Source organism: Salmo salar, chromosome ssa01 (genome assembly GCF_905237065.1).
Source record: "Salmo salar chromosome ssa01, Ssal_v3.1, whole genome shotgun sequence".
In the NCBI taxonomy this organism is placed as follows: domain Eukaryota; kingdom Metazoa; phylum Chordata; class Actinopteri; order Salmoniformes; family Salmonidae; genus Salmo; species Salmo salar.
The window spans coordinates 59,128,609-59,153,644 of NC_059442.1; the positions used below are offsets into that span (position 1 = coordinate 59,128,609).

Here is a 25,036-nt window from a genome sequence, read left to right on the forward strand (position 1 = left end):
ATTCGTATATGTTATGAATTACAAATTGTATGATATTATGAATTGGAATTTGTACAATATATTATGAATTGCAATTTGTATGATATGTTACAAATTTGAAAAATATATTAGATGTTACAAACTCAAATTTGTTGTGGCTAACGTTAGCTAGTCTAGGGGTTAAGGTTAGGAGTTTGGTTAAAGGGTTAAGGTTAGGGGAAGGGTTAGCTAACATGCTAAGTAGTTGCAAAGTTGCTAATTAGCTAAAGTTGTCCGTGATGAGATTCAAAAACGCAACCTTAGGGTTGCTAGATGTTCGCATTACACGTCAACCCATCTACCCCGACCAACCACCCTACTTCCATTTTTTCCCTTAAGTAAAATTATTTTATATGTAACCATACCAAATGTAACATATCATACTAATTTACTATGTTACGTCTAGTCTGAGACCAGGCTGGGCGTGCTCACATACAGTATGGTGATGCATACAATCCAATCTTGTTTGATGCTTTATTCATCTTGGTCAGTTGAGATATGTCACTTTGTCAAGACAGCAGCAGGGCCAACAGCTGAACATTATATAGGATGCAGTATTGCTACACCTAAGGTTTGGCTTCCTAATATAGAATGACAACAGGCAATATCTTTCAGATACTACCAGTATACTGTATATGTGTGTCCGTACTAAGAAGTCCCTTCAGGAAAATTGTTTTTTTTATTAGTAATAGTGGCTACTTACTGAGGTGCTGAATGATGTGGTCTATGGTGGGCTTGAAGAGGGCGTTCATGGCATCAGGGTTCATTCTCAGCATGCCCTGGGAGGACCACTTCACAAAGTCCACACTGCAGAGAGAAGAGAGGACAGATAAGCATGCCATTATTGACGCTGCTCTGATTACCAGTCGATTGGTAGGCTACCGTATAAGCACTGACACAATACACTCCGAACCAGACTTCCTCCTTCGTCAGTAGATGGCCTATAATGACTTTAGGACATTTAAAAAAAAAAGATTTACAGTCTGAATGAAATCCTTGTATCTTTCACAAATGTTTACCCATTGTGCTTCTTGGTAAATGATCTGTATGGAGATTTAACACAGTGAGCTCTCTGTGGAATACATGTACTGTATGTCTGTAGGAGAACAATAGATAAGTAGTGTCTGCCTCCATGCAATAGCTCTCATGGGACCACTGTTTTTCTACATGTACTGTATACTCATCCTCCTCAGTGTTTGTATTGTAACAGATCTTATAGGAGTGTATAGAATCCATCTGGTATCTTTCGAGAATTCTCCTAGATGTGAGTGTGTGCTTGCCAGTGACCTCTCTCTTTCACAGAAAGGCTTTTGTGGCACAGCGAGATAGTCATAACTGTAAATCATTTAGGATATGAGTCAGAGGACCCGCAGGACCTCTGGAGGCTCAGGTTTCTGGCGTCTGAATGTCGTTAAGGGTCCCATGAGTTTAATACAGGATGAAAATCTATAGTAATGTAAGACAGTACTTTTAACAGCCAGACTACAGGATAGAATCAAAGTGAGACAAGGTTTATTTCAAGTTATTCAGTCATCTTTAGTGAATTCAAGTGCACATACTGATCCAAACATTTATTAGTGTAACACTACTACTGCACTTACTACTGTGTATAAGCAGGAAGAAAGCATTTTAGACTTATCTAAGGTAATTTGAACTGAATGAACCAGAGTGGGAATACTTAGTCAGCTAATGACACTAGTCTACTATATTGTACAATAGACGCGTCTCTTAATGAGCTGACTGTAAGGTGGTGGAGGGGGAAAGGTGGTGAATTCTGAATTCGCTGGTTGGCTTACTGGGCAGTTTCAGACTGTATAATGGATAATCATTGCCAGTGCCTGGACAACTGATAGATGGATAGAAGTAATCCTCATTGAATAGATTTTGTATTGCACTATTTTCTATGCATTTTACTGTATCGTATTGCATTGTGTGTTTTGGTATTATGTCCTATGTTTTTAAGCACATGCACCCAAATGAATATCCACTGGTGATAATAAAATGCATCTAATCTAATTTATCACACAGTATCACAAACAAATGGATAGTAATGGTCATATGTAGCAAGTTGGTCATTTAACGTTTGGGTAATGGAATTGAGATCTGTTGCAGAGGAGACGTGTGTGTGTGTGTATTTCCCTGGATACATACACCAAGTAAAGGTATATTACATCCGACAGCTAGCACATGCTTATTCAGACACATGCTTGGGTAATCGGGTAATCACTCAATAGGGAGTTGAGGTGAGCTCTAGACTTTCAGTGTATTCTGTATCCTATACCGATCCTCTAACCCTCCTCTGCAATCATACACACACTCACACACGCACACTCACTTGCTCTTGCGCAGGGCGTGCTCCACGCTGTGACCTCTGAACTTCTTGTAGTAGTCGATGAAGGAGAAGGGCAGGTTGATATTCAGGGGGTTGGTCCTGTCCGGGGCCGCTGCCCGTTTCCGGGACTCAAACGCGATCATCAGATCCACCCAGGCAGCCGGCCGCTTGATCTTAAACTGGTCGATGAAGTCGGGCCCGAAGATCTTACACAGGAGCTTCTCAAACTCATAGTCAATACCAATGGAGCCATAAGGACCGCCTGAGGAAGTGAAAATGAGTGTCGGTCAATAAGAGCTCAAATGACACCGAGTCCACAGAACAGAGGGGATGCATGGACCCTTTTGAGACTAGGAGTCCATGTGTAGCTCATGGGGATGTGTGAAATTTACTCCTCAGCCTGAAGTTTCCCCACTTGTGCCAGCGAGCAGCCAGCTTTCCGTGTGGTGCACACTGGTAAGACACTCCAGGAGGGTGGTCACGTGCTAGCAAGGCAGAGGTCCCAAGTTTGTGCCAGGAATGGGATGAATTAGGAGGAAGTGGTACTTGCTAAGCAAGCAGTGTGGCATCCTTTAAAGCTGCTATCTGAGCATTGAGCACTCTTTACCTGAGGCCTTATAGAGCTCCTTGAGATGTCCCTCAGGGAGCCGTATCTGATGGACCGTGAGGTCAACCGTTCCGCCACCACAGTCAACCACTACATAGCGGTCACCTGGGGACACGGAGAGAGAGAAACGTCATTGGAGGCAAAGGAGCAGAAGACTATAGCGGTAGCCAATAGCGCCTCTGAAGCATGACTTCTGACAATTTCCTCTAAAAGCGGCTTGTTTTTGGGACACACTCAGCGGATGTTCAACATGAGTAGTCATGATGCCGTCGCGTCCTAAAACCCCAAGTGTGTATTAGAGAACAAGATACAGTGTATCGGATAGAGGATAAGCCAATTGCTATACTGGATTTCAGTCTTTTTATACAGTAGATAACCTACTATCACCATGCCCACACTGTCACAGTGGTCAGTAATCACCATGTGATCATGTAATCAACCATACGATCACTGACATGTCAACATGCAGCCAAACCTACAGGAAGCATTTGATTAGTAGAGAAATGTAATCGATTAGACTGTAAAAGCATGAGGTTATGAGCAAAAACTAGAAAGATAGTAAGTAGGGTACATCCTCCCACTCAATAAACATAAGGTTGTTGTTTTTCAGGGCACCGAATAACAAACACGATGCATGATCAGTAGCATAAGAAACAGCAGGAGCAATTACTGTATAGAGGGAGGAGGGAGAGAGAAACATAAGCGTAAAAGAGAGAAAGAGACTCTACCTTCTTCCAGCTCCGACCAAAGCTCCCCTATGACATTTTCCACCAAAAAGGTGCGGCTCTGCCGTTTGCTCCGGACATGCTCCTTGGCTGGTTATTGACAGAGAGAGAATGACCGAGCGTGAGAAGGGTGGAAGCGCTTTGGTGAAGCTGTGTGGGTCATACAATGTAAGTCAAGCGACAGGATGATAGGGCTATATGATGTCTAGGATGGATGTGTGAAAACAGCAGAACTGTCCATATAGCCTAACTGCAGGTACCCATCCCAGAAGCTGTGTTGACTTGCAGGAATTAGAAAATCCATTGTGAGACTATTTGGATCTAGAGTTTCATTTTCCGTTTTTTATATTCAAACTGTATTTTATTAACATATACAGTTGAAGTCGGAAGTTTACACACACCTTAGCCAAATACGTTTAAACTCAGTTTTTCACAATTTCTGACATTTAATCCTAGTAAAAATTCCCTGTCTTAGGTTAGTTAGGATCACCACTTTATTTTAAGAATGTGAAATGCCAGAATAACAGTAGAGAGAATAATTTATTTCAGCTTTGATTTCTTTCATCACATTCCCAGTGGGCCAGAAGTTTACATCCACTCAATTAGTATTTGGTAGCATTGCCTTTAAATTGTTTAACTTGGGTCAAATGTTTTGGGTAGCCTTCCACAAGCTTCCCACAATAAGTTTATTGAATTTTGGCCCATTACTCCTGACAGAGCTGGTGTTTCTGAGTCAGGTTTGTAGGCCTACTTGCTCGCACACACTTTTTCAGTTCTGCCCACACATTTTCTATAGGATTGAGGTCAGGGCTTTGAGATGGCCACTCCAATACCTTGACTTTGTTGTCCTTAAGCCATTTTGCCACAACTTTGGAAGTATGCTTGGGGTTATTGTCCATTTGGAAGACCCATTTGCAACCAAGCTTTAACTTCCTGACTGATGTCTTGAGATGTTGCTTCAATATATCCACATAATTTTCCTTCCTCATGATGCCATCTATTTTGTGAAGTGCTTGGGGTCATTGTCCAGCTGCAAACCGCAGTCTGGCTTTTTTATGGCGGTTTTGGAGCAGTGGCTTCTTCCTTGCTGAGCGGCCTTTCAGGTTATGTCAATATAGGACTCGTTTTACTGTGGATATAGATACTTTTGTACCCGTTTCCTCCAGCATCTTCACAAGGTCCTTTTCTGTTGTTCTGGGATTGATTTGCACTTTTCGCACCAAAGTATGTTCATCTCTAGGAGACAGAACATGTCTCCTTCCTGAGCAGTATGACGGCTGCGTGGTCCCATGGTGTTTATACTTGTGTACTACTGTTTGTACAGATGAATGTGGTACCTTCAGGCATTTGGAAATTGCTCCCAAGGATGAACCAGACTTGTGGAGGTCTGCAATTTTTTTCTGAGGTCTTGGCTGATTTCTTTTGAGTTTCCGATGATGTCAAGCAAAGAGGCACTGAGTTTGAAGGTAGGCCTTGAAATACATCCACAGGTACACCTCCAATTAACTCAAATTATGTCAATTAGCCTATCAGAAGCTTCTGAAGACATGATGGAATTTTCCAAGCTGTTTAAAGGCACAGTAAACTTAGTGTATGTAAACTTCTGACCCACTGGAATTGTGATATAGTGACTTTTAATTGAAATGATCTGTCTGTAAACAATTGTTAGGAAAATTACTTGTGTCATGCACAAAGTAGATGTCCTAACCGACTTGCCAAAACTATAGTTGGTTAACAAGAAACGTGTGGAGTGGTTGAAAAACGAGTTTTAATGACTCCAACCTAAGTGTACTTAAACTTCCGACTTCAACTGTATGCTGATGAAATGTTCTTCCTATGGGGAAAAAAATGTATTAGCTGCAAAGGGACGAGAGAACGCTGGCCAAGGAAAGGACATTCTACTGTAAATGTTCAGAACTGGAGAATGCACTTATGATCAGCACTTACAGGCTAATGGTGACATTAATTACATATGGACCTTGTAATCACTGGTTGAAAACAGGACAGCAGTGGCAGTAGCATGAACACATCGACCAAGATGTCAGAAGGACATGTTCTCCAATAGAGCGGAAACAATATGAAGGGAAATGAGGACTTTCCTACTCCCATTAGTCCTCAGGAGGGTGTGAGAGTGGGGTCTATCTATGTCACCATTAACTCTTCCGTCATCGTGTCAAAACACAATGAAGAAATCACTTTCCGGGAATGCTGTGAGAACATTATGAGTTAGCTATGGTGAAAGCTGCTCGAACAGAGGAGCGGTCATTATGGGAAAGTTAATGTAAGGAGGAAACAGCAGCAGCTGGACAGAGAGTACACTTTCCCTTCCCGTAGGCTTCCTTCCAACATAAAAACACCTCAGTAGGAAAAGAGTTATAACATCCTGTTGGAAACACCATCATTAGGGAGGGGATATTGACTTGTGCCCCTTTCTTTTGGTCCAACCTCTCTCTGATCTCTGCATTGCTACTGAAGGTAATGCACAAACAAACTGACCATCTATCAAAGGGTTAATTTCAAACCAACTACATTTCCCATAATTATTATGGAAAGACAGATGATAGAGTAGAAGATAATTCCGTTGGATGGTGCTACATTGTCGTCGCCGGTTCTAAAATCCAGTATATAGACTTGGGATACTATGAGCACCATTTTGGAAAACAAACTCAGCATTTTACAAGAATGTAAAGATATACGAGAAATACAGTACCAGTCAAATGTTTGGACGAACCTACTCATTCAAGGGTTTTTCTTTATTTTTACTATTTTCTACATTGTAAAATAATAGTGAAGACATCAAAACTATGAAATAACACATATGGAATCATGTAGTAACCAAAAACGTGTTAAACAAATCAAAATATATTTTAGATTTGAGATTCTTCAAAGTAGCCCCCCTTTGTCTTGATTACAGCTTTGCACACTCTTGGCATTCTCTCAACCAGCTTCTCCTGAAACGCTTTCCAACATTATTGAAGGAGTTCCCACATATGCTGAGCACTTGTTGGCTGCTTTTCCTTCACTCTGCCGTCCAACTCATCCCAAACCATCTCAATTGGGTTGAGGTCGTGTGATTGTGGAGGCCAGGTCATCTGATGTAGCACTCCATCACTCTCCTTCTTGGTCAAATAGCCCTTACACAGCCTGGAGGTGTGTTTTGGGACATTATCCTGTTGAAAAACAAATGATAGTCCCACTAAGCCCAAACCAGATGGGATGGTGTATTGCTGCAGAATGCTGTGGTAAGCATGCTGGTTAAGGGTGCTTTGAATTCTAAGTAAATCACAGACAGTGTCACCAGCAAAGCACCACACCTCCTCCTCCATGCTTCACAGTGGGAATCACACATGCGGAGATCATCCGTTCACCTACTCTGCATCTCACAGTTGGAACCAAAAATGTCAAATTTGGACTCATCGGCCAAAGGACAGATTTCCACAGGTCTAATGTCACTTGCTCGTGTGTCTTGGCCCAAGTAAGTCTCTTCTTCTTATTGGTGTCCTTTAGTAGTGTGGTCTTTGCAGCAATTCGACCATGAAGGCCTGATTTACACAATCTCCTCTGAACAGTTGATGTTGAGATGTGTCTGTTACTTGAACTCTGTGAAGCATTTATTTGGGCTGCAATCTGAGGTGCAGTTAACTCTAATGAATTTATCCTCTGCAGCAGAGGTAACTCTGGGTCTTCCTTTCCTGTGGCGGTCCTCATGAGAGCCAGTTTCATCATAGTGCTTGATGGTTTTTGTGACTGCACTTGAAGAAACTTTCAAAGTTCTTGAACTTTCCGGATTGACTGACCTTCATGTCTTAAAGTAATGATGGACTGTCGTTTCTCTTTTCTTATTTGAGCTGTTCTTGCCATAATATGGACTTTGTCTTTTACCAAATAGAGCTATCTTCTGTATAACACCTCTACCTTGTCACAACACAACTGATTGGCTCAAACACATTAAGGAAAGAAATTGCACAAATTAACTTTTAACAAGGCACACCTGTTAATTGAAATGCATTCCAGGTGACTACCTCATGATGCTGGTTGAGAGAATGCCTAGAGTGTGCAAAGCTGTCATCAAGGCAAACGGTGGCTACTTTGAAGAATCTAAAATCTAAAATATATTTTGATTTGTTTAACACTTTTTTGATTACTACATGATTCTATATGTGTTATTTCATAGTTTTGATGTCTTCACTATTATTCTACAATGTAGAAAATAGTATAAATAAAGAAAAACCCTTGAATGAGTAGGTGAATCCAAACTTTTGACTGGTACTGTATAAACTCTGCAAGTCTTACAGTATGTGCTCATAATCATAGCTTTAGCCCCGGACCTAAGCCGACCAGACACAGCTTAAAGCAGGTCATTAGAGAGTCTTTAAAAGAAAAACATCTGTTCCAAAGAGCCACCAATAGACTTCCGCTCTATAATAGCATGATGTTAGCATTGTAAACCATGATGGAGGCAATGAACATTAAATCAAATCAATTATCTTCATCCAAGAACCTTAAGGTAACAAGTGTCTAGTTACAGAGCAAATTCTGTTTTCATATTGTTGCAGTGAGTAATAAGCATCAACAATACTAACGTATACAGTACAGTACATCATCTCTCATCTCAGTTCTTATTAAAGACAGTATACCATATCTACTGTAGTCCTAAAGGGTTTCCTCTACTGTATGTGTGGGTGAACCAGATTGAATTCCAACTAAAGCTACAGTACTGCTATATAACCATAACATAGCCTTCAGCTTCTGTACAGAAGTTCAACCTCCTTTATACGTATAAGGTAAGCTGTTGAACTAAAATAAATGCATTCAAGCAAGTGATTGCTAGTGTGAGTGTGGTTTAGTCCTATCCCTAGTCAACAGCATAGCGAGATAGGACTGAAGGGCACTAAGCTTCTAAATCTCTTGTTTAGATGATCTATGGAGAACCACAACTTTTTCCCGAAACAAAAGATCGATGAGTGAGAGAGAGGAAAGGCTTGAGGGAGTTTATGGTCATTTGCTATTGCTGATTCACGTGGGTGTCAAATATGAGATTGGATTTCATTGGATAATACGGACCAGTTCTAAGGTGGCATTATTTAGTATTTGAATGACCTTTTATACATTCAGATATCAGTACATTTTCCGTGCTACATCCTGAATACGAATAGTTGTTGGCTCATTTTCCCCATAGTATTCAAGGGCTCGTGCACGTTTTAGGAAACAGAAACAAAAGCAAATAGACATGGAGAATGTGATGATTTGTATTTATCCATGCATTTTTTTGTATCTGAATATGAAAATAAAAGTTATGTTAGGGTTGAGGATATTGTCCCATGCACATTATCCGTTGAGAGGAAATGTATGTTTAAGATTCTTTTTTTCTATTAGCAGCATTTTACATAAACGTACAATATCACTGCAGTAACCTGTGACCTGACTTGAGTGGGAAGACGGTTTTCCCCGGCCACCACTACCTCTCCATCGTGAATACAGTTATCCAGAATGAAGTCTACAGACACAGATTTGACTCTTTTTGGAATGATAAACATGCTTGTCGACCAATAACCAATCTATAGTCCAAGATTAGTTTCAGAGGCACATACTATATGAAATCGTTACATGGGGGATGCAAAATGTTACCACGGTACATTATTGTGACGTTCAATGTGATGCTCATATTCTAATTGGCCTGTGGGGTGACGGGGGGGTGGGAATTACCCTGGGTCATCCCTGCCCCCACATTCTCAGTGGGGCTGAAACCGTTCTGGTTGGTCTTGGTGCCAATGTCAATCATCTGGTGGAGGCGGAGCTTGCGGCAGTAGATGGAGGCTGCCTCGGGCTCAAGGGCGATGATCAGCTGCTCTGGGATGTCACGTGGAACCAGACCAGCCTAGAGGACGGCAGAGCACAAACAGGAAATACTGGACAACAGCTTTTTCCTTAACAGGTCTCAGAAAGATGACCTCAATAAAACCAGCAATGTGAATAACTGTCCTAGTAAGTTACTATAAACATCCCCTCATTGGTAAATATTCAGTGTATGTTAAGGATTCAAGATACCTCAAAATAGAAAGTAAGACAATATGGCTGTCAGCACCAAACTTTTTACTGAATTATTTTAGGAACATCAAAGTTACAATGTCTACATCAGTAATAAAACACTATACCATATACAGCTGAAATGGAACAATTTAACACAATCATCATTAATCTAAAACATAATCCTGTTCCATGTGAGGAGGGAGGGGTGGCTTTTGGAAAAGTATTGGGCTCATGGGCAGGCCACAGATATGAATAGGAAAATACTCCAGGGATAAATCATGCAATCCTAGCATAAAAGGAATTCCCAAAAGCTATTACATTTCTCGAAACATCCACACGCAACCACTGCTTTTGCAGCATTCGAACAACGGCTTAAGTTGAAGGCCAATCAATCAACATGCTGTTCTGGCTGGTTTGTGTTTCTGTCCACAATATACACAGAAAAAGACAGGCAAAGTATAAAAGCTGAACATTGCATCACATCCCTGTGCGTTGTGAGATTCTGCATGTTGCGATGAAGGGGTCGAGGAGGGTGAGGAGGAAAGGAGGAGAGGGAGACGTGGGTAAGGTAGGGGTGTTTCGTTTCCCCCAGTACCAGTAATAAATGATCCAGCCAGAGGATGCTGAGTCACTGCAGATACGCAGCCACTCACCCTCCCCCAAACCAAACATCCTCCCCCTCTTACTGTGCCTCAACCTCCACTGCAGATATCAGGTGATCAAGCTGTCTAAAGAGCTTCTCTCCTCTTCGTCTCTCCTCCTCTCATATCTCTCCTATCCTGTCTCCTATTGCTCTCTCCCCGCTCTCCTCCTCCTCCTCTCTCTCCAGCCCATCCTCTTTGTTCACTGCAGAGGGGAGAGTGGTGTCTCTATCCGGCGGCTGCAGCCGCAGACAGACTGCCACACCCATGTGACACTCTCTCACACATACTAATGTACTGTACCTCCACCCCTCCCTCCTCACACACCCACTCCTCCACCTCACACACCCACCTCACCCTCCTCACACACCCACTCCTCCACCTCACCCTCCTCACACACCCACTCCTCCACCTCACACACCCACTCCTCCACCCCTCCCTCCTCACACACCCACTCCTCCACCTCACCCTCCTCACACACCCACTCCTCCACCTCACCCTCCTCACACACCCACTCCTCCACCCCTGCCTCCTCACACACCCACTCTTCCACCTCTCCCTCCTCACACACCCACTCTTCCACCTCTCCCTCCTCACACACCCACTCTTCCACCTCTCCCTCCTCACACACCCGCCCCTTCCTCCTCACACACCGCCCCTCCCTCCTCACACACCCACCCCTCCCTCCTCACACACCCACCCCTCCCTCCTCACACACCCACCCCTCCCTCCTCACACACCCACCCCTCCCTCCTCACACACCCACCCCTCCCTCCTCACACACCCACTCTTCCACCTCTCCCTCCTCACACACCCACCTCTCCCTCCTCACACACCTACTATTCCACCTCTCCCTCCTCACACACCCACTCTTCCACCTCTCCCTCCTCACACACCCACTCTTCCACCTCTCCCTCCTCACACACCCACTCTTCCACCTCTCCCTCCTCACACACCCACCTCTCCCTCCTCACACACCCACTCTTCCACCTCCTCCTCCTCACACACCCACTCTTCCACCTCCTCCTCCTCACACACCCACTCTTCCACCTCTCCCTCCTCACACACCCACCTCTCCCTCCTCACACACCCACTCTTCCACCTCTCCCTCCTCACACACCCACTCTTCCACCTCTCCCTCCTCACACACCCACCCCTCCCTCCTCATACACCCACCCACCCCTCCCTCCTCACACACCCACCCCTCCCTCCTCACACACCCACTCCTCCACCCCTCCCTCCTCACACACCCACCCCTCCCTCCTCACACACCCACTCTTCCACCCCTCCCTCCTCACACACCCACTCTTCCACCTCTCCCTCCTCACACACCCACTCTTCCACCTCTCCCTCCTCACACACCCACCTCTCCCACCTCACACACCCACCTCTCCCACCTCACACACCCACCTCCCCTCCTCACACACCCACCTCTCCCTCCTCACACACCCACTCTTCCACCTCTCCCTCCTCACACACCCACTCTTCCACCTCTCCCTCCTCACACACCCATTCTTCCACCTCTCCCTCCTCACACACCCACCTCTCCCTCCTCACACACCCACTCTTTCACCTCTCCCTCCTCACACACCCACTCTTCCACCTCTCCCTCCTCACACACCCACTCTTCCACCTCTCCCTCCTCACACACCCACTCTTCCACCTCTCCCTCCTCACACACCCACCTCTCCCTCCTCACACACCCACCTCTCCCTCCTCACACACCCACTCTTTCACCTCTCCCTCCTCACACACCCACTCTTCCACCTCTCCCTCCTCACACACCCACTCTTCCACCTCTCCCTCCTCACACACCCACTCTTCCACCTCTCCCACCTCACACACCCACTCTTCCACCTCTCCCTCCTCACACACCCACTCTTCCACCTCTCCCTCCTCACACACCCACTCTTCCACCTCTCCCACCTCACACACCCACTCTTCCACCTCTCCCACCTCACACACCCACTCTTCCACCTCTCCCTCCTCACACACCCACTCTTCCACCTCTCCCTCCTCACACACCCACTCTTCCACCTCTCCCTCCTCACACACCCACTCTTCCACCTCTCCCTCCTCACACACCCACTCCTCCACCCCTCCCTCCCCAAACACCCCTCCCTCCCCACACACCCCCTCCTCTAGCCCTCTCCCCTGAAATTCCTCTACACAGAGTACCACACCGTACTACCATGTGCCCATCGCACAGCTCTCTGCAGTTCCCTCCCACCACTGTTCTCCTCTGGGGGAAAACAAACAACCCTGCCTGTCTTACTATGCTGTAAGCTGGCATGTGTGTATTGTGGAATATCATACATTGGAGTTACAGTACACTGTCTTGTAGGGATCTGTCGAACCAAGGTGTTTGTCTTATTTATTTTCCTTTCCCTCACAGCGTATTGAGAATTATCACAATATCCCCTTCATTCTCTTCCTCTGTTCTCATCCTCAGTATGCACCCCCTCCCTGCTATCCCTTGTCTCACTGTCCTATCCTCAAATTCTCTCTCTTGGGACGACTCGTAGTGATGAAATGATCCCTCTCCCTGGTGGCTCCCTCCAGCTGCCCTCCCGCTCCTCTCTGTCCTCTCCTCTACTGCAGTCGTGGTGGATCAGTCTTTCTCGCTCTACCCTCACACAGGAGAGAGACCAAGAGAAAGAGGGGGAGGAGAGTAGTCGTCACTGTCTGGCACTGCAGCTCCAGAGCAGCAACCAACCTCTCTCCTATAGGTAATAAATCACAGCAGCAGCCAGGGTGGTAAAGTTAATCATGCACCGTCATCACTTTCTCTCCCAAGTACCTGCAGTGCCTCTGCCAAACGAGAGCTAACGGCGAGACTGTACCGATGCATCATTTACTCTGAGGGAGATAGATGGTTTGAGCGGCAAAAGCTTGTCATTTGAGCTGTTGAAAGCAGACTACAGCAGACAGACAGTCGTTTGAAACGAGGAATATTTGACATTCAACCTTACAATGTGCGTGTATATGCATGCATGAGCGCATGTGCCTCCCTGTGTGACTGCATGCGTGTGCACATGGATGTGGGTTCATTGACAGGGGCCCACCCACCTTGTAGGCTGCCTCCCTCATGAACTGCTTGGCTGGCATTTTCCAGATGGCTGGCACCGTGATGACCCATCTGATGTCTGCGTTGTCAAACTCTGCACCCGCCTGGTCACTCAACTCCTGCACGGGATCACATCAAGCACGGCATCTATGTTCCCTGACCCACCATAACATCAGCACTATCGCTGAGCATTAAATGCTACTTTTAATTAATAATACATGTATTCAATATATGAAACAAATGTATTTTTTGTTGTTGCATGTAATATATCATGCAGTAGAATCTGGTAATACTTTACCTTTAGTGCTTGCTCCTTGAAGAACGCCAGAGCATATGCAAAAATATCAATAGCTTTTACTCTCTTCCCATTGGCTGCATGGAGTTCTGTGTCGATGGAAAGATTCTGATTGGGGGAAAGAAGGGACGACAGAGAAAACTAAAGTTCCACTTAATCGTAATCTTTTCATTTAAACACCCTACAGACATCTACTGATAAATACTAAGATAGACCCAGTCAACATACTCAGCCTCATCCAAATCGTGTCCACTTTACCTCTATGGTGAAATATGTTCAATAACAGTAGCCTGAGCCAACAGTTACTGGCGGTGTTACCTCTTACTTGGCACAGAACACAGAACTTCAAGAGCTTGCTGCAATGTCAGCTCAGGGCAGCCAAGCTGCTAGCCCAATAATGGACTAGAGGAGCCTAACCTTACTCCTGACAGTCCAAGGACCTTACATGTTCTGTTAGAGGTGAATTGGCCCTGGAAGCCAAAACAGCCAAATACGCCTTCTAAACGTGAATCGATTCTCAATTACGGTACGGTTCTGGAAACATAAATCCCTTTGCTTTCATATCACGTCAAAATAATTTCACAAATGCAAAACATACACTTACTGTACAACAGTGGCGGTCAGTGCTGTTTATGAGGGAGGACAATTTTTTTTCATGAGCATGGACTTTCCATTACAGCATGTTGGATGACCCTCATTCATATTCCATTTACCCAGCTCAATGTAACATCGATAGGTTTAGGCTACTACATGATACTCAAATTGTCCCTATACCCATCATGAGGTGGCTACAACCAAGCCTATGAATGAAAGTTTACAACATAGGTGCACACAAGTTGAGAGAAATATTTGAGATGACAGACAGTGACACATGGACAGACAGTGACACATTCACCACCTTGCACACTCTTGCCTACATCATCTTATCTAGGGTGTAAATGAATACACCCCTGATCCCGCATAAACACAGTTCACTTTCATAGCAGCCACGTCGTATTCCTTCTATCCTCTACGCACTCTCCTCCGCTCACCTTTTTTCTTCATTGTGGACTTCAATGAACAACACATCAGCTGTATGTGACCAGGCAAAAAAACCTTTCCAAGCCAAACCATGTCATAACCACTACACACAGCCTACATCGTTGTCCCCATATTAGCTAAAGTAACGTCCTAGTCAACGTAACGTTAGCTAATAGTACTAATGCATTAGTAATCCCGCTACAATCATGCAGTAACGTTACAGTATATAGTCATTAAGCAGTTACACCGGCAGTCCCCAGTGGCAATAAATGAATAAAACCAAAAGCTTAACTTGAGTTCCAGTGTTGTGTTGGATAGTCATAGCCAGCTAGCTAACATAGCATCCCTCTGTTTGAGCCGGGTGTTTGAGTAACTAAACTAGCCAGCTGCATTTGCTAGCTAAGTACTGTTGACTAACCCCTGACGCTGTACGTTAAATTGTGACGTGCCATGACGTAACGTACAGCACGCATAATGCAACTCATTCAGTATCGTACAGCCTCTCTCCACCAGGTGTAGCGCTTCTCTCGCAGATTAAAAACAAGAAAGGGACAGGGACAGGGTAAGGGGGTGATACCTAGTCAATTGTACAACTGAATGCATACATTTTTTGCGTCATTACTGCAAGCCAACATGGCTCTCAAAAGCCGCGACAGCCGCTGTTTACTTCTGAAGATGACTAACACCGCCCTAAAAACCCATTTCAAATTCGACACAAACCTTCAAATAGGTATGTAATGAAACATTATATAAACTCTTTATAGTGTTTTATTTACATTTTAAAGGTGATAAGTTGGACAGATCAGTGAAAAAAGCTGTTTCCCAACACGGCTTATCTCCCCCTTTCCCTATCACGCAGTAGGTTTCGCTTCCCCACCCGTCATTTTTAAAAAGACCAGATGGAGCTCATTGCCTTCTTCAGTCATGCAAAGGTGGGCATCATGAAGGTCTCGTCATTGATTTTGCTGGAAAGGGGAGAAATTGTGCTTTACAATTGTATTCATATTACAGTTGACGTGGAAGTATTACGTTTTTTGTGCGCAAAAATAATTGTACGTTACTGCGTGATGTACAAAAGTGCGTAAGCTAACTATAAGTGAAACTGAAACTCTCCTTCATTTTTGAAGAAATTAATTTGTTGAAAACTGTTCAACTATTGTCTTTCTCTCTCTTTGAGTCAACTACTCACCACATTTTATGCACTGCAGTGCTAGCTAGCTTATGCTTTCAGTACTAGATGCATTCTCTGATCCTTTGGTTGTGTGGACATGTCAGTTCATGCTGCAAGAGCTCTGATAGGTTGGAGGACGTCCTCTGGAAGTTGTCATAATTACTGTGTAAGTCTATGGAAGGGGTTGAGAACCAAGAGCCTCCTAGGTTTTGTATTGAAGTCAATGTACCAAGAGGAGGACGGAAGCTATCTGTCCTCCGGCTACACCATAGTGATACCCTACAGAGTGCTGTTGAGGCTACTGTAGACCTTCATTGAAAAACAGTGTGTTTTAATCAATTATTTGGTGACGTGAATATATTTAGTATAGTTTAATCTAAAACTTTTTCCAATGTTTTACAATTTTTATTTTTATGAAATGTACTGAGGGATGGTCCTCCACTTCCTCCTCTGAGGAACTGCTGTACTCTGTTTTTACCGGCTTTAACACAGTTGCAACTGACAGTATTTTTCAGTCTTGCGTTCACACACAGGTGTTAGGAGATGCAGAAAGCTAATTAGCACAGGTAGTCGACTCTATCTTCCGTCTGTTTTCCATAAACACTAACATGGAGATTCGGCCGTGTGGGAACACTAACACTAACCCTGTGTTTCAATTTAACGTTTTATGTCTTTTTTATTATTTCTCGCTGATATGAAAGATAAGGTCCTTATGCTTCCAAAACTGTACCGCAAGCGGCGCGTGTTAATGTACAGACCGAGCATCAGGGCTCTTAACAACACTCCCCCATATAGAAGACGCCTTCGTCCAATGACTCTTATGTGTAATGTAATGGAACTGAAAGTCTTGATCAAGGGCTACCAAGCTGCCAGACCTGCACAAGGGCAGACACAGAGTAATAAGGGAAGTGTGTGTTTGCGCGAGTGTGTGTGTCTTTACCGCAGTTGTATGGAGTTTCATTTTGAACTTCTCCAGGTAGAGCCAGTGCTTGGACTCGGTAGGGTCCAGGTCGTGGTAGAAGTCACGTGCTGCATAGCCAAAACTATGGAACTTCCTGTCCGGGGTCAGAAGGATGGTGGTAGGCGTCTTCTGATTGGACACCCCGGGGTCGCCGCCCTCCCAGCGTCTGGGAATGAACACAAAACATTTAAACCAATGAGAAACTTGGTTAAGTCAATGTAGTTCAGTTGAAGTTTTACTCTAATTTCAATGTTTACAATGCAGGTTCAAATGAGATGACAACATTACTGGTTGTTACTTTTTTTCAAATCCAATGTATTTTCCACATTTATTCCACGTTACAATACGTTGACAGATTACGTTGAAGCAACATTGATTCAACCAGTGTGTGCCCAGTGGAATCTATCTTTCATCTGTTGAAACAACTGGTTGAAAACTACGTAGGCCTACTTGCAAATGATACTGGTAAATTATTAAGGGCCCAGACAGTTCCCTGCAGTGCATTTTCTCCATTTGTGTCAAAGTGCTCAATATGGCTCAATAAGGTGGAATGCATAGGAACATTCATGTATCCTGTCAACATTCCAACCTGAACTAAAATGTCTGCAGACTAAAGACACGTCCAAGGTCAATCACACAAATTCAAGTAGTGTGTCCTCACCAGTCCCTCGTTGTCAGTCTAATGGCTTTCTGAACCTGGCCTACACGCTAATTGAGCTATACTAGTTCTGGGCAAATCAAGACTAACTATAATTAGTTTGCTTCCCTTGGAGATGAGTGTATGTTTGCTAAGTGCCCTGATGAGATTATGGGTCTGTCTCACTGGGGGAGAAGCCTACTGTGACGGACTCAATTGGAACATTTTGGGGGAAACCACTGGATGCTCACTGCTAATCTAAATTATGATGGAGATTATCTTGGGCTCTTTTGCGCACAATCCAAGTTTATCATTGATAGTTCAGATGTTCTTCATCATCATCCTCATCATTATGATCATTGCCATCGTCATGACCATATTCATCATCATGCTAGATGGTATGTCCACAGCCATATGGGAATCGTGTTCCTCTTTGAAAAGACAGAGAATTCTGCTCCACTCCAAATCACATCAGTGTTTAATGATCATGCTCTATGAAGCTCTAATCTATGCTTGGTTACTAATTTAAAATGGTATTTGATACAATCCAATAATCCAGACATGAAGCCTTTTTATTCAATACTCATTCTGTCACATGATTCAACATTGCAACAACAAGATAGCCTCAATGTGACTGCATCTGCGTATTAGTCATTGTAACAGAAATTAAAACATGGTTGTGATTTAAACTATCACTGAATGCAAATCATTTCACAGTATAGTTAAACTGATCTACATGTAGGAACATGACAGGTGAAGAATAGCCTTCTGTATAACATAACCTTAGATAGTCTGGCCTGGAATATGCCTTACTGCATTAACAGCTCACTGAATAATGCATTAAGGAGTGAGAGTCTTTAAATTATGCATTTATTTTCACTGTGCGTACAGTATGTAAGACTGGGATTTAGAGCAGTGGGAGGCCAGACCTCTGATAATCACAATCTAAAAGCCTTAGCACACGTACAGTACATATTACTAAATAAAGGATGGCTTACTGCAAAACTTAGCAGGAGCAGAAATTCTATCTAAAAAAATGAACACACCAAAAAATATTGTCAGTTGAAAGAGTAATAAGAGTGTTGGGAAGTTCTTGAGGAACTTCAGGAGCTGGCAGCCATTTTGGAATAGCTGTTTTTGTCTCAGGCTGGTTTTCTATTGGTTTGAGTGTTTAGCTGTGCAATTGGATCAGTGGTGTAAAGTACTTAAGTCGTTTTCGGGGTATCTTTACTTTTTCTATTTTTCACAACTTTTACTTCACGACATCCCTAAAGAAAATAATGTACTTTTTACAGCATACATTTTCCCTGACACCCAAAAGTACTCGTTAAATTTTGAATGCCAATTCACACACGTATCAAGAGAACACCCCTGGTCATCCTACAGCCTCTGATCTGGCGGACTCACTAATCAAACATGCTTCATTTGTAAATTACTTCTGAGTGTTGGAGTGTGCCACTGGCTATCCGTAAATTAAAATAACAAGAAATTGGTGCCGTCTGGTTTGCTTAATATAAGGAATTAGAAATTATATATATATTTTTAAATGTTTTAATTTAAGTATATTTTAGCAATTAAATTTACTTTGATACTTAAGTATATTCAAAACCAAATACTTTAGACTTTTATTCAAGTAGTATTTTACTAGGTGACTTTCACTTGAGCCCATTTTCTATTAAGGTATCTTTACTTTTACTCAAGTATGACAATTGGGTACTTTTTCCACCACTGAATTGGATTCCTGTTCCATTGTGAGGGCCAGCGACAGTGAGGACAGGGGATGAATACTAATGTCTATGTCATAGAGACGCAAATAGCTGATGCTCACTATCAATACACCAATGCATTCCTCCTCTATTCAAAGAGGAGTTCTACCCTGAAATCTCCATCATGTGAAAATGTAAATGTTACAGCACCCCAAAATAGTTCATTTAATGTATGGGCAAACTTTACAGATCCAGTCTTAGGGCTTATCCAGTGAAGCCATTGTTTATGTAAGGATTTGGAGAAGATGGTTCAATCCATCCTAAATAATCTTAGAGCTCTGGGTGTTTTCACTGCAAGGTCTAGTAGTACTAGTAAAAATATATTGCTCAACTGTTATCTGATGTCTGGAGTAAATGACAGAAGAGGGTTCCGCAATAGATGCTTCTCTCAGTCTGGGTCTCTGTGTGTCTTTGCGTTTCATCACCCTAGGGATGTTACATTAACGATACTCCATTTTATCTAGTGTAGGGGCTTGTGATACTGTTCTTCCTAGTAGTCTAACCAACAAAAGTTTTTAAACTGCTACAGATGCTAGAAAGTGTTACCTGTTGTCTGTTAATATTTTGGAAGTGGGAAAGTGCTGATTTTGATCGAGAGTCATGCATAAAACTGTAACAAGTTGTATATAGAGTTCCCAGACATGCTTTCTCTATGGAAAACTCATTCGAACTATTGGTGATTGCCAGTTAAGTCAACAAGTTTAACTATGAATTAAAAAATGATTAAAATCAACAAAAACCTGCAACCACAATGGCCTTTTACAGATAAGATTGGCCAACCCTGCTCTAAGATATGCCATGAACTCAAAGTTCAAATAGAGCCCCTTAAAACTAGCGCATGAAACCATATAAACACCTGTCGGTTTGGTGAGGGACTGCAATGCACTGTATGGAGGTTGGCCCTGGTGCCTGGCACACACAGGGGAGAGAGTTGACCTGTGTGTTTTATGGGTCAGAGGATCTCAGGACTGTAGTCCAGCTGGTTCCTCAGCTCAGTGAACCAGCTCCTCCTCCCAGCGCTAACATGACCATTACACTGACTGGGACCACGATGACCGCCAATGAGGCATATAAGTGGTGAGAGAGGGAGCAAACACTGTTTCATTTGACTTCTAAAGACAGTCATTGGGAATCCAGTTAGAGGCCTCTGTGCCCTATACATCTCCATTTGATGACAATGAATTTGAGGAGCAATACTTTGATGAATACGTTTAACCTGGCTATCAGCAACCCTTCTGGTATGATTACGCCTAGACAAGTGCTAAGACCAGAAAGTAGAACTCTCTCCTGCATCACCTGCCAGATAATATTTAATAAGACTGCTACGGAAAAGAACAGCCTGACCTGAGTGCACCTCCCTATGACTCCTTCAATCTCTCTCTCTCTCCTCCTGCTACCAGGGACTGCATTGCAGCGTTGGCTTGGCTCACCTCATGGTGTGAATGCATTCTGGCTCCTTAGTGAAGGCGTAAGCATAGCCGCTGGAAGTGGTGCCAAAGTCGATAGCAACCACCACGATGAACGAAGGTCCCGTGTGGGCATTCGAGTCCGTGTCATTTTGCTGAGGTGGAGAGGACAGAAAATCAGAGTCAACAAATGGAGAACGTTTAAGGAGAGGTGTGATTTATTCTGGATGGAAAAGCAGATGAATTAAAAAGACTGTGTGGTGAATCTCTCATACCAAACTCGCCTACCAATCTCTCATACCAAAGTAATGGAGTTTGACTTCATTCGGCTCTTATGGATCCATCTCCACGCAGAATATTCCATGGAATGTTTCTTACCTGAATGTGGGAGGGTGACAGTGGGGTGATGCCAGGGTCACCCATGCTCTTTGCTGGAGAGGGAGTTGCCATTGCATCTGAAGAGACAGAGAGAAGTAGATACAACGAGTGGTAAAAACAAACAACAGATACAGTGCCTTGCAAAAGTATTCATCCCACTTGGTGTTTTTCCTATTTTGTGGCATTACAACCTGTAATTTAAATGGATTTTTATTTGGATTTCATGTAATGGACATACACAAAATAGTCCAAATTGGTGAAGTGAAATGAAAAAAATAACTTGTTTAAAAATGTAAAATAAATGTAAACGAAAAAGTGGTAAGTGCATATGTATTCACCCCCTTTACTATGAAGCCCCTAAATAAGATCTGGTGCAACCAATTACATTCAGAAGTCACATAATTAGTTAAATAAAGTCCACCTGTGTGTAATCTAAGTGTCACATGATCTGTCACATGATCTCAGTATATATATACACACCTGTTCTGAAAGGCCCCAGAATCTGCAAAAAGGCATGTGGGAGACTCCCCAAACATATGGAAGAAAGTACTCTGGTCAGATGAGACAAACATTGAGCTTTATGGCCATCAAGGAAAATTCTATGTCTGGCGCAAACCCAACACCTCTCATCACCCAGAGAACAACATCCCCACAGTGAAGCATGGGGGTGGCAGCCCCCATGAAATGTATGCACTCACTACTGTAAGTCGCTCTGGAAAAGAGCGTCTGCTAAATGACTAAAAATGTAAAAATGTAAATGTAAATCATGCCGTGGGGATGTTTTTCATCGGCAGGGACTGGGAAACTGGTCAGAATTGAAGGAATGATGGATGGCGCTAAATACAGGGAAATTCTTGAGGGAAACCTGTTTCAGTCTACCACAGATTTGAGACTGGGGCCGAGGTTCACCTTCTAGCAGGACAATGACCCTAAGCATACTGCAAAAGCAACACCCGAGTGGTTTAAGGGGAAACATTTAAATGTCTTGGAATGGCCCAGTCAAAGCCCAGACCTCAATCCAATTGAGAATATGTGGTATGACTTAAATTGCTGTACATCAGCGGAACCCATCAACTTGAAGGAGCTGGAGCAGTTTTGCCTTGAAGAATGGGCAAAGATCCCAGTGGCTAGATGTGCCAAGCTTATAGAGACAGCTGTAATTGCTGCAAAAGGTGACTCTACAAAGTATTGACTTTGGGGGGGTGAATAATTATGCACGCTCAAGTTCTCTGTTTTTTTGTCTTATTTCTTGTTTGTTTCGCAATAAAAAATATTTTGTATCTTCAAAGTGGTATGCATGTTGCGTAAATCAAATGATACAACCCCCCAAAAATCTATTTTAATTCCAGGTTGCAAGGCAACAAAATAGAAAAAATGCCAAGGGGGTGAGTACTTTCGCAAGCCACTGTAGCTCAATCAAAATAATGAGAATTAGTACATACTGTATGTCTATTAGTATATTGTCAGTCACTATTTCTCAACCATTCATATAAATTGTGCAGCTGTGATCTTAGTTATGATTGATCAGTCATCCTCTGATAATACACTACAAAGAATATTGCCATTCTAATATTTTATTTGAAACTCCGAACTATATAAGAACTCTTCATTTAAGAGAAAACGGCTGATGCACCTGCCTTTTAAACAAAACGCCATTTGAAAAGAATTAAAGATTGTATTTGTCCATTTGCCACCACTTTCATTAGATTCACTTAATACTGCAGCACTTATGAAAAGGCCCTTTGACAATGCACAATAACAGTGCTTCCTCTACAGTTTTAAGTGTCTGGGGATGGTCTCTCAATGGGACATCATGTTATCTGTCCGTTTTCCACATGGCACATCCTTTTCTCGCCCTTACAGAGTGGCTGAGTGGTCCGAATCCCCACAATGCACTTTGCTTGGTAATTACTGTATGGAATTATGGACCACCTGTGGATAGACTCCACTTTCTCCACCCCCTCCCCCATGCTCCCATCCTAAAATCATAACCTTGAGTCTTACTTTAAAGTGCAATCTGCATTTCCTACATCCATCCTTTTAATTTCAATGAATGATACACATTGATTCTTGGAGAACATCATTTAAGAGAGGCAGGTGCATCAGCCGTTTTCTCTTAAATGATGTTCTCCAAGAGCTTAGATCTTACTGTTGTGCTGCAACCTGGATGTAGACGTAACATAGTAAATGTAAATCTGTCACCCTCCATTTAGTATGATATGTTACATTTATTAATTTGTGGATGTCCTTCATGTATGATATGTTATGAAATGTTACAAATTGCAATTCGTACAATATGTTACAAATTTGCAATACATATGATACTGTATGCTATGAATTACGATTTGTTGTGGCTAATGTTAGCTAGGTGGCTAGGTGGCGAACACTAGCTAGTCTAGGGGTTAGGGGTTATAGTTAGGGTTAAGGTTATGAGTTATGATTAGGGATAAGGTTAGGGTTAGGGGAAGGATTAGCTAACATGCTAAGTAGCTGCAATAGCTAAAAAGTAGTAAGTAGTTGCAAAGTTGCTAAAGTTAGCTAAAGTTGTCCGTGATGTGATTCGAACACACAACCTTTGGGTTTAAGTAACCATACCGAACGTAACAGGGCCATGCACAGACCTTTCAGGGGGCAGGTCCCCCCCCCCACACACAATTCATATCTCGAAATTCATATTCATGTAGTGAAAATGTAACATTTTTAGAGCATATGCCTATTTATTTCTGGACCAACACACTCACTCATCATCACAAATTGTAAGCATGCTATTTACAGTGCATCGGGAAAAGAGGCTGGGCTATCAGCTGATCATTGATGTTGATGATTGCTGTAAATCTTCTTGTTAGCTAGCTTGATTTCTTTTACTGATTGTGATTTACCACTCTGTCTTTCTGCCTCTCTCTGCTGCCAACCAGACCGAATATTGATGATGATGTGGGCTAAATCAATTGTTATCAAGTATTAATCAAATGTTATGCTGCTGTGGCAGTACTGTTGATATTTAAACTAGCTAGCTACACACACTCTACTGGTGACCGCATCTCTCAAGCCATGCATGTTTGGATACCGGGCGTGTGCAATTTCTGTACAGGGCAGACTACTGTGAAAAAGGTGCAACCACAAGCTCCGTACAGAGCAGATCAACAGGCGCAACAAACGGACCAGGGTGGGGGGGTGGCAAACCTGACGACGACTTGTGGGCAGTGGGTCCCGAACAACAATGACAAAAATGTATACAAATAATAATAATTTTGGGGGAAATTATACCACCACCTAAAAGGGCACTTTGGAGAGTGGAAGGGAGCCCTATCTGTGCACGTGCCTGAAACGTAACATATCATACTAATTTGAGTGTCACAGATTTACATTTACTATGTTACGTCTAGTTTTTGAGGCCAGGCTGCGTACCCCATCAGAACCCAAAATATAAGCCTGTTTAACATTCTTTGTAGAAAAATTAAATAAGAATTGTAAACAAACACTGGTTAACAAACACCTCAAAACATGGTTAAAACGTAATTTTGATATCATGGATGGTCAGTCGTTGTATCCATAGCTCGGTCTATGAATTTGAGAGTGGTTAAATTTCTCCAGCCGTGTCCCTCAGCTGTTACCAATAACAGTGGTGGGGAGCACTTGGTTATTGTTTGAAATGCAGATTTCCCCTTTAAAGAGAGCAATAAAAATCAAATCAAGGAGTCTGAGTTTTTGTGTGTGTGTGTGTGTGTGTGTGTGTGTGCTTGTGTAGTTTGTTTACCTGGCAGCATAAAATTCTTAATGAGAAATTGTATAAAAATGTGTATTGAGTTCCATACAAGCGGTTGAAAATATCAATGCAGACCTTTTTTCAGACTATTGAGTGCAAGTGGATTTGGGCATCTGGTTGAGAATGTTATATTTATTTATTTTCAATTTCATTGAATAACCCATTAAATCCTTTACACAAGTCAACCAGAAACTAGAAAGCGGTGTCGAAGTCGAT

The 25,036-nt window shown here is 43.0% G+C and overlaps 1 protein-coding gene across 2 annotated transcripts in view; it reads right to left on the reverse strand.

Annotated features, from left to right (window-relative positions):
• LOC106606490 (heat shock 70 kDa protein 12A) overlaps positions 1–25,036 on the reverse strand; it is a 43,896-nt gene that overhangs the window by 4,633 nt on the left and 14,227 nt on the right. The window contains exons 2-11 of one of the 2 annotated variants that reach the window (XM_014202722.2): positions 21,055–21,131; positions 20,701–20,831; positions 16,847–17,033; positions 13,719–13,823; positions 13,423–13,539; positions 9,389–9,560; positions 3,686–3,772; positions 2,958–3,062; positions 2,354–2,612; positions 722–825 (exon numbers count right to left, since the gene is read on the reverse strand). In XM_014202722.2, the coding sequence (XP_014058197.1) occupies positions 722–825; positions 2,354–2,612; positions 2,958–3,062; positions 3,686–3,772; positions 9,389–9,560; positions 13,423–13,539; positions 13,719–13,823; positions 16,847–17,033; positions 20,701–20,831; positions 21,055–21,131 (1,344 nt within the window). The remainder of the gene's footprint in view (positions 1–721; positions 826–2,353; positions 2,613–2,957; positions 3,063–3,685; positions 3,773–9,388; positions 9,561–13,422; positions 13,540–13,718; positions 13,824–16,846; positions 17,034–20,700; positions 20,832–21,054; positions 21,132–25,036) is intronic. The other variant, XM_014202731.2, reaches the window with a different exon arrangement.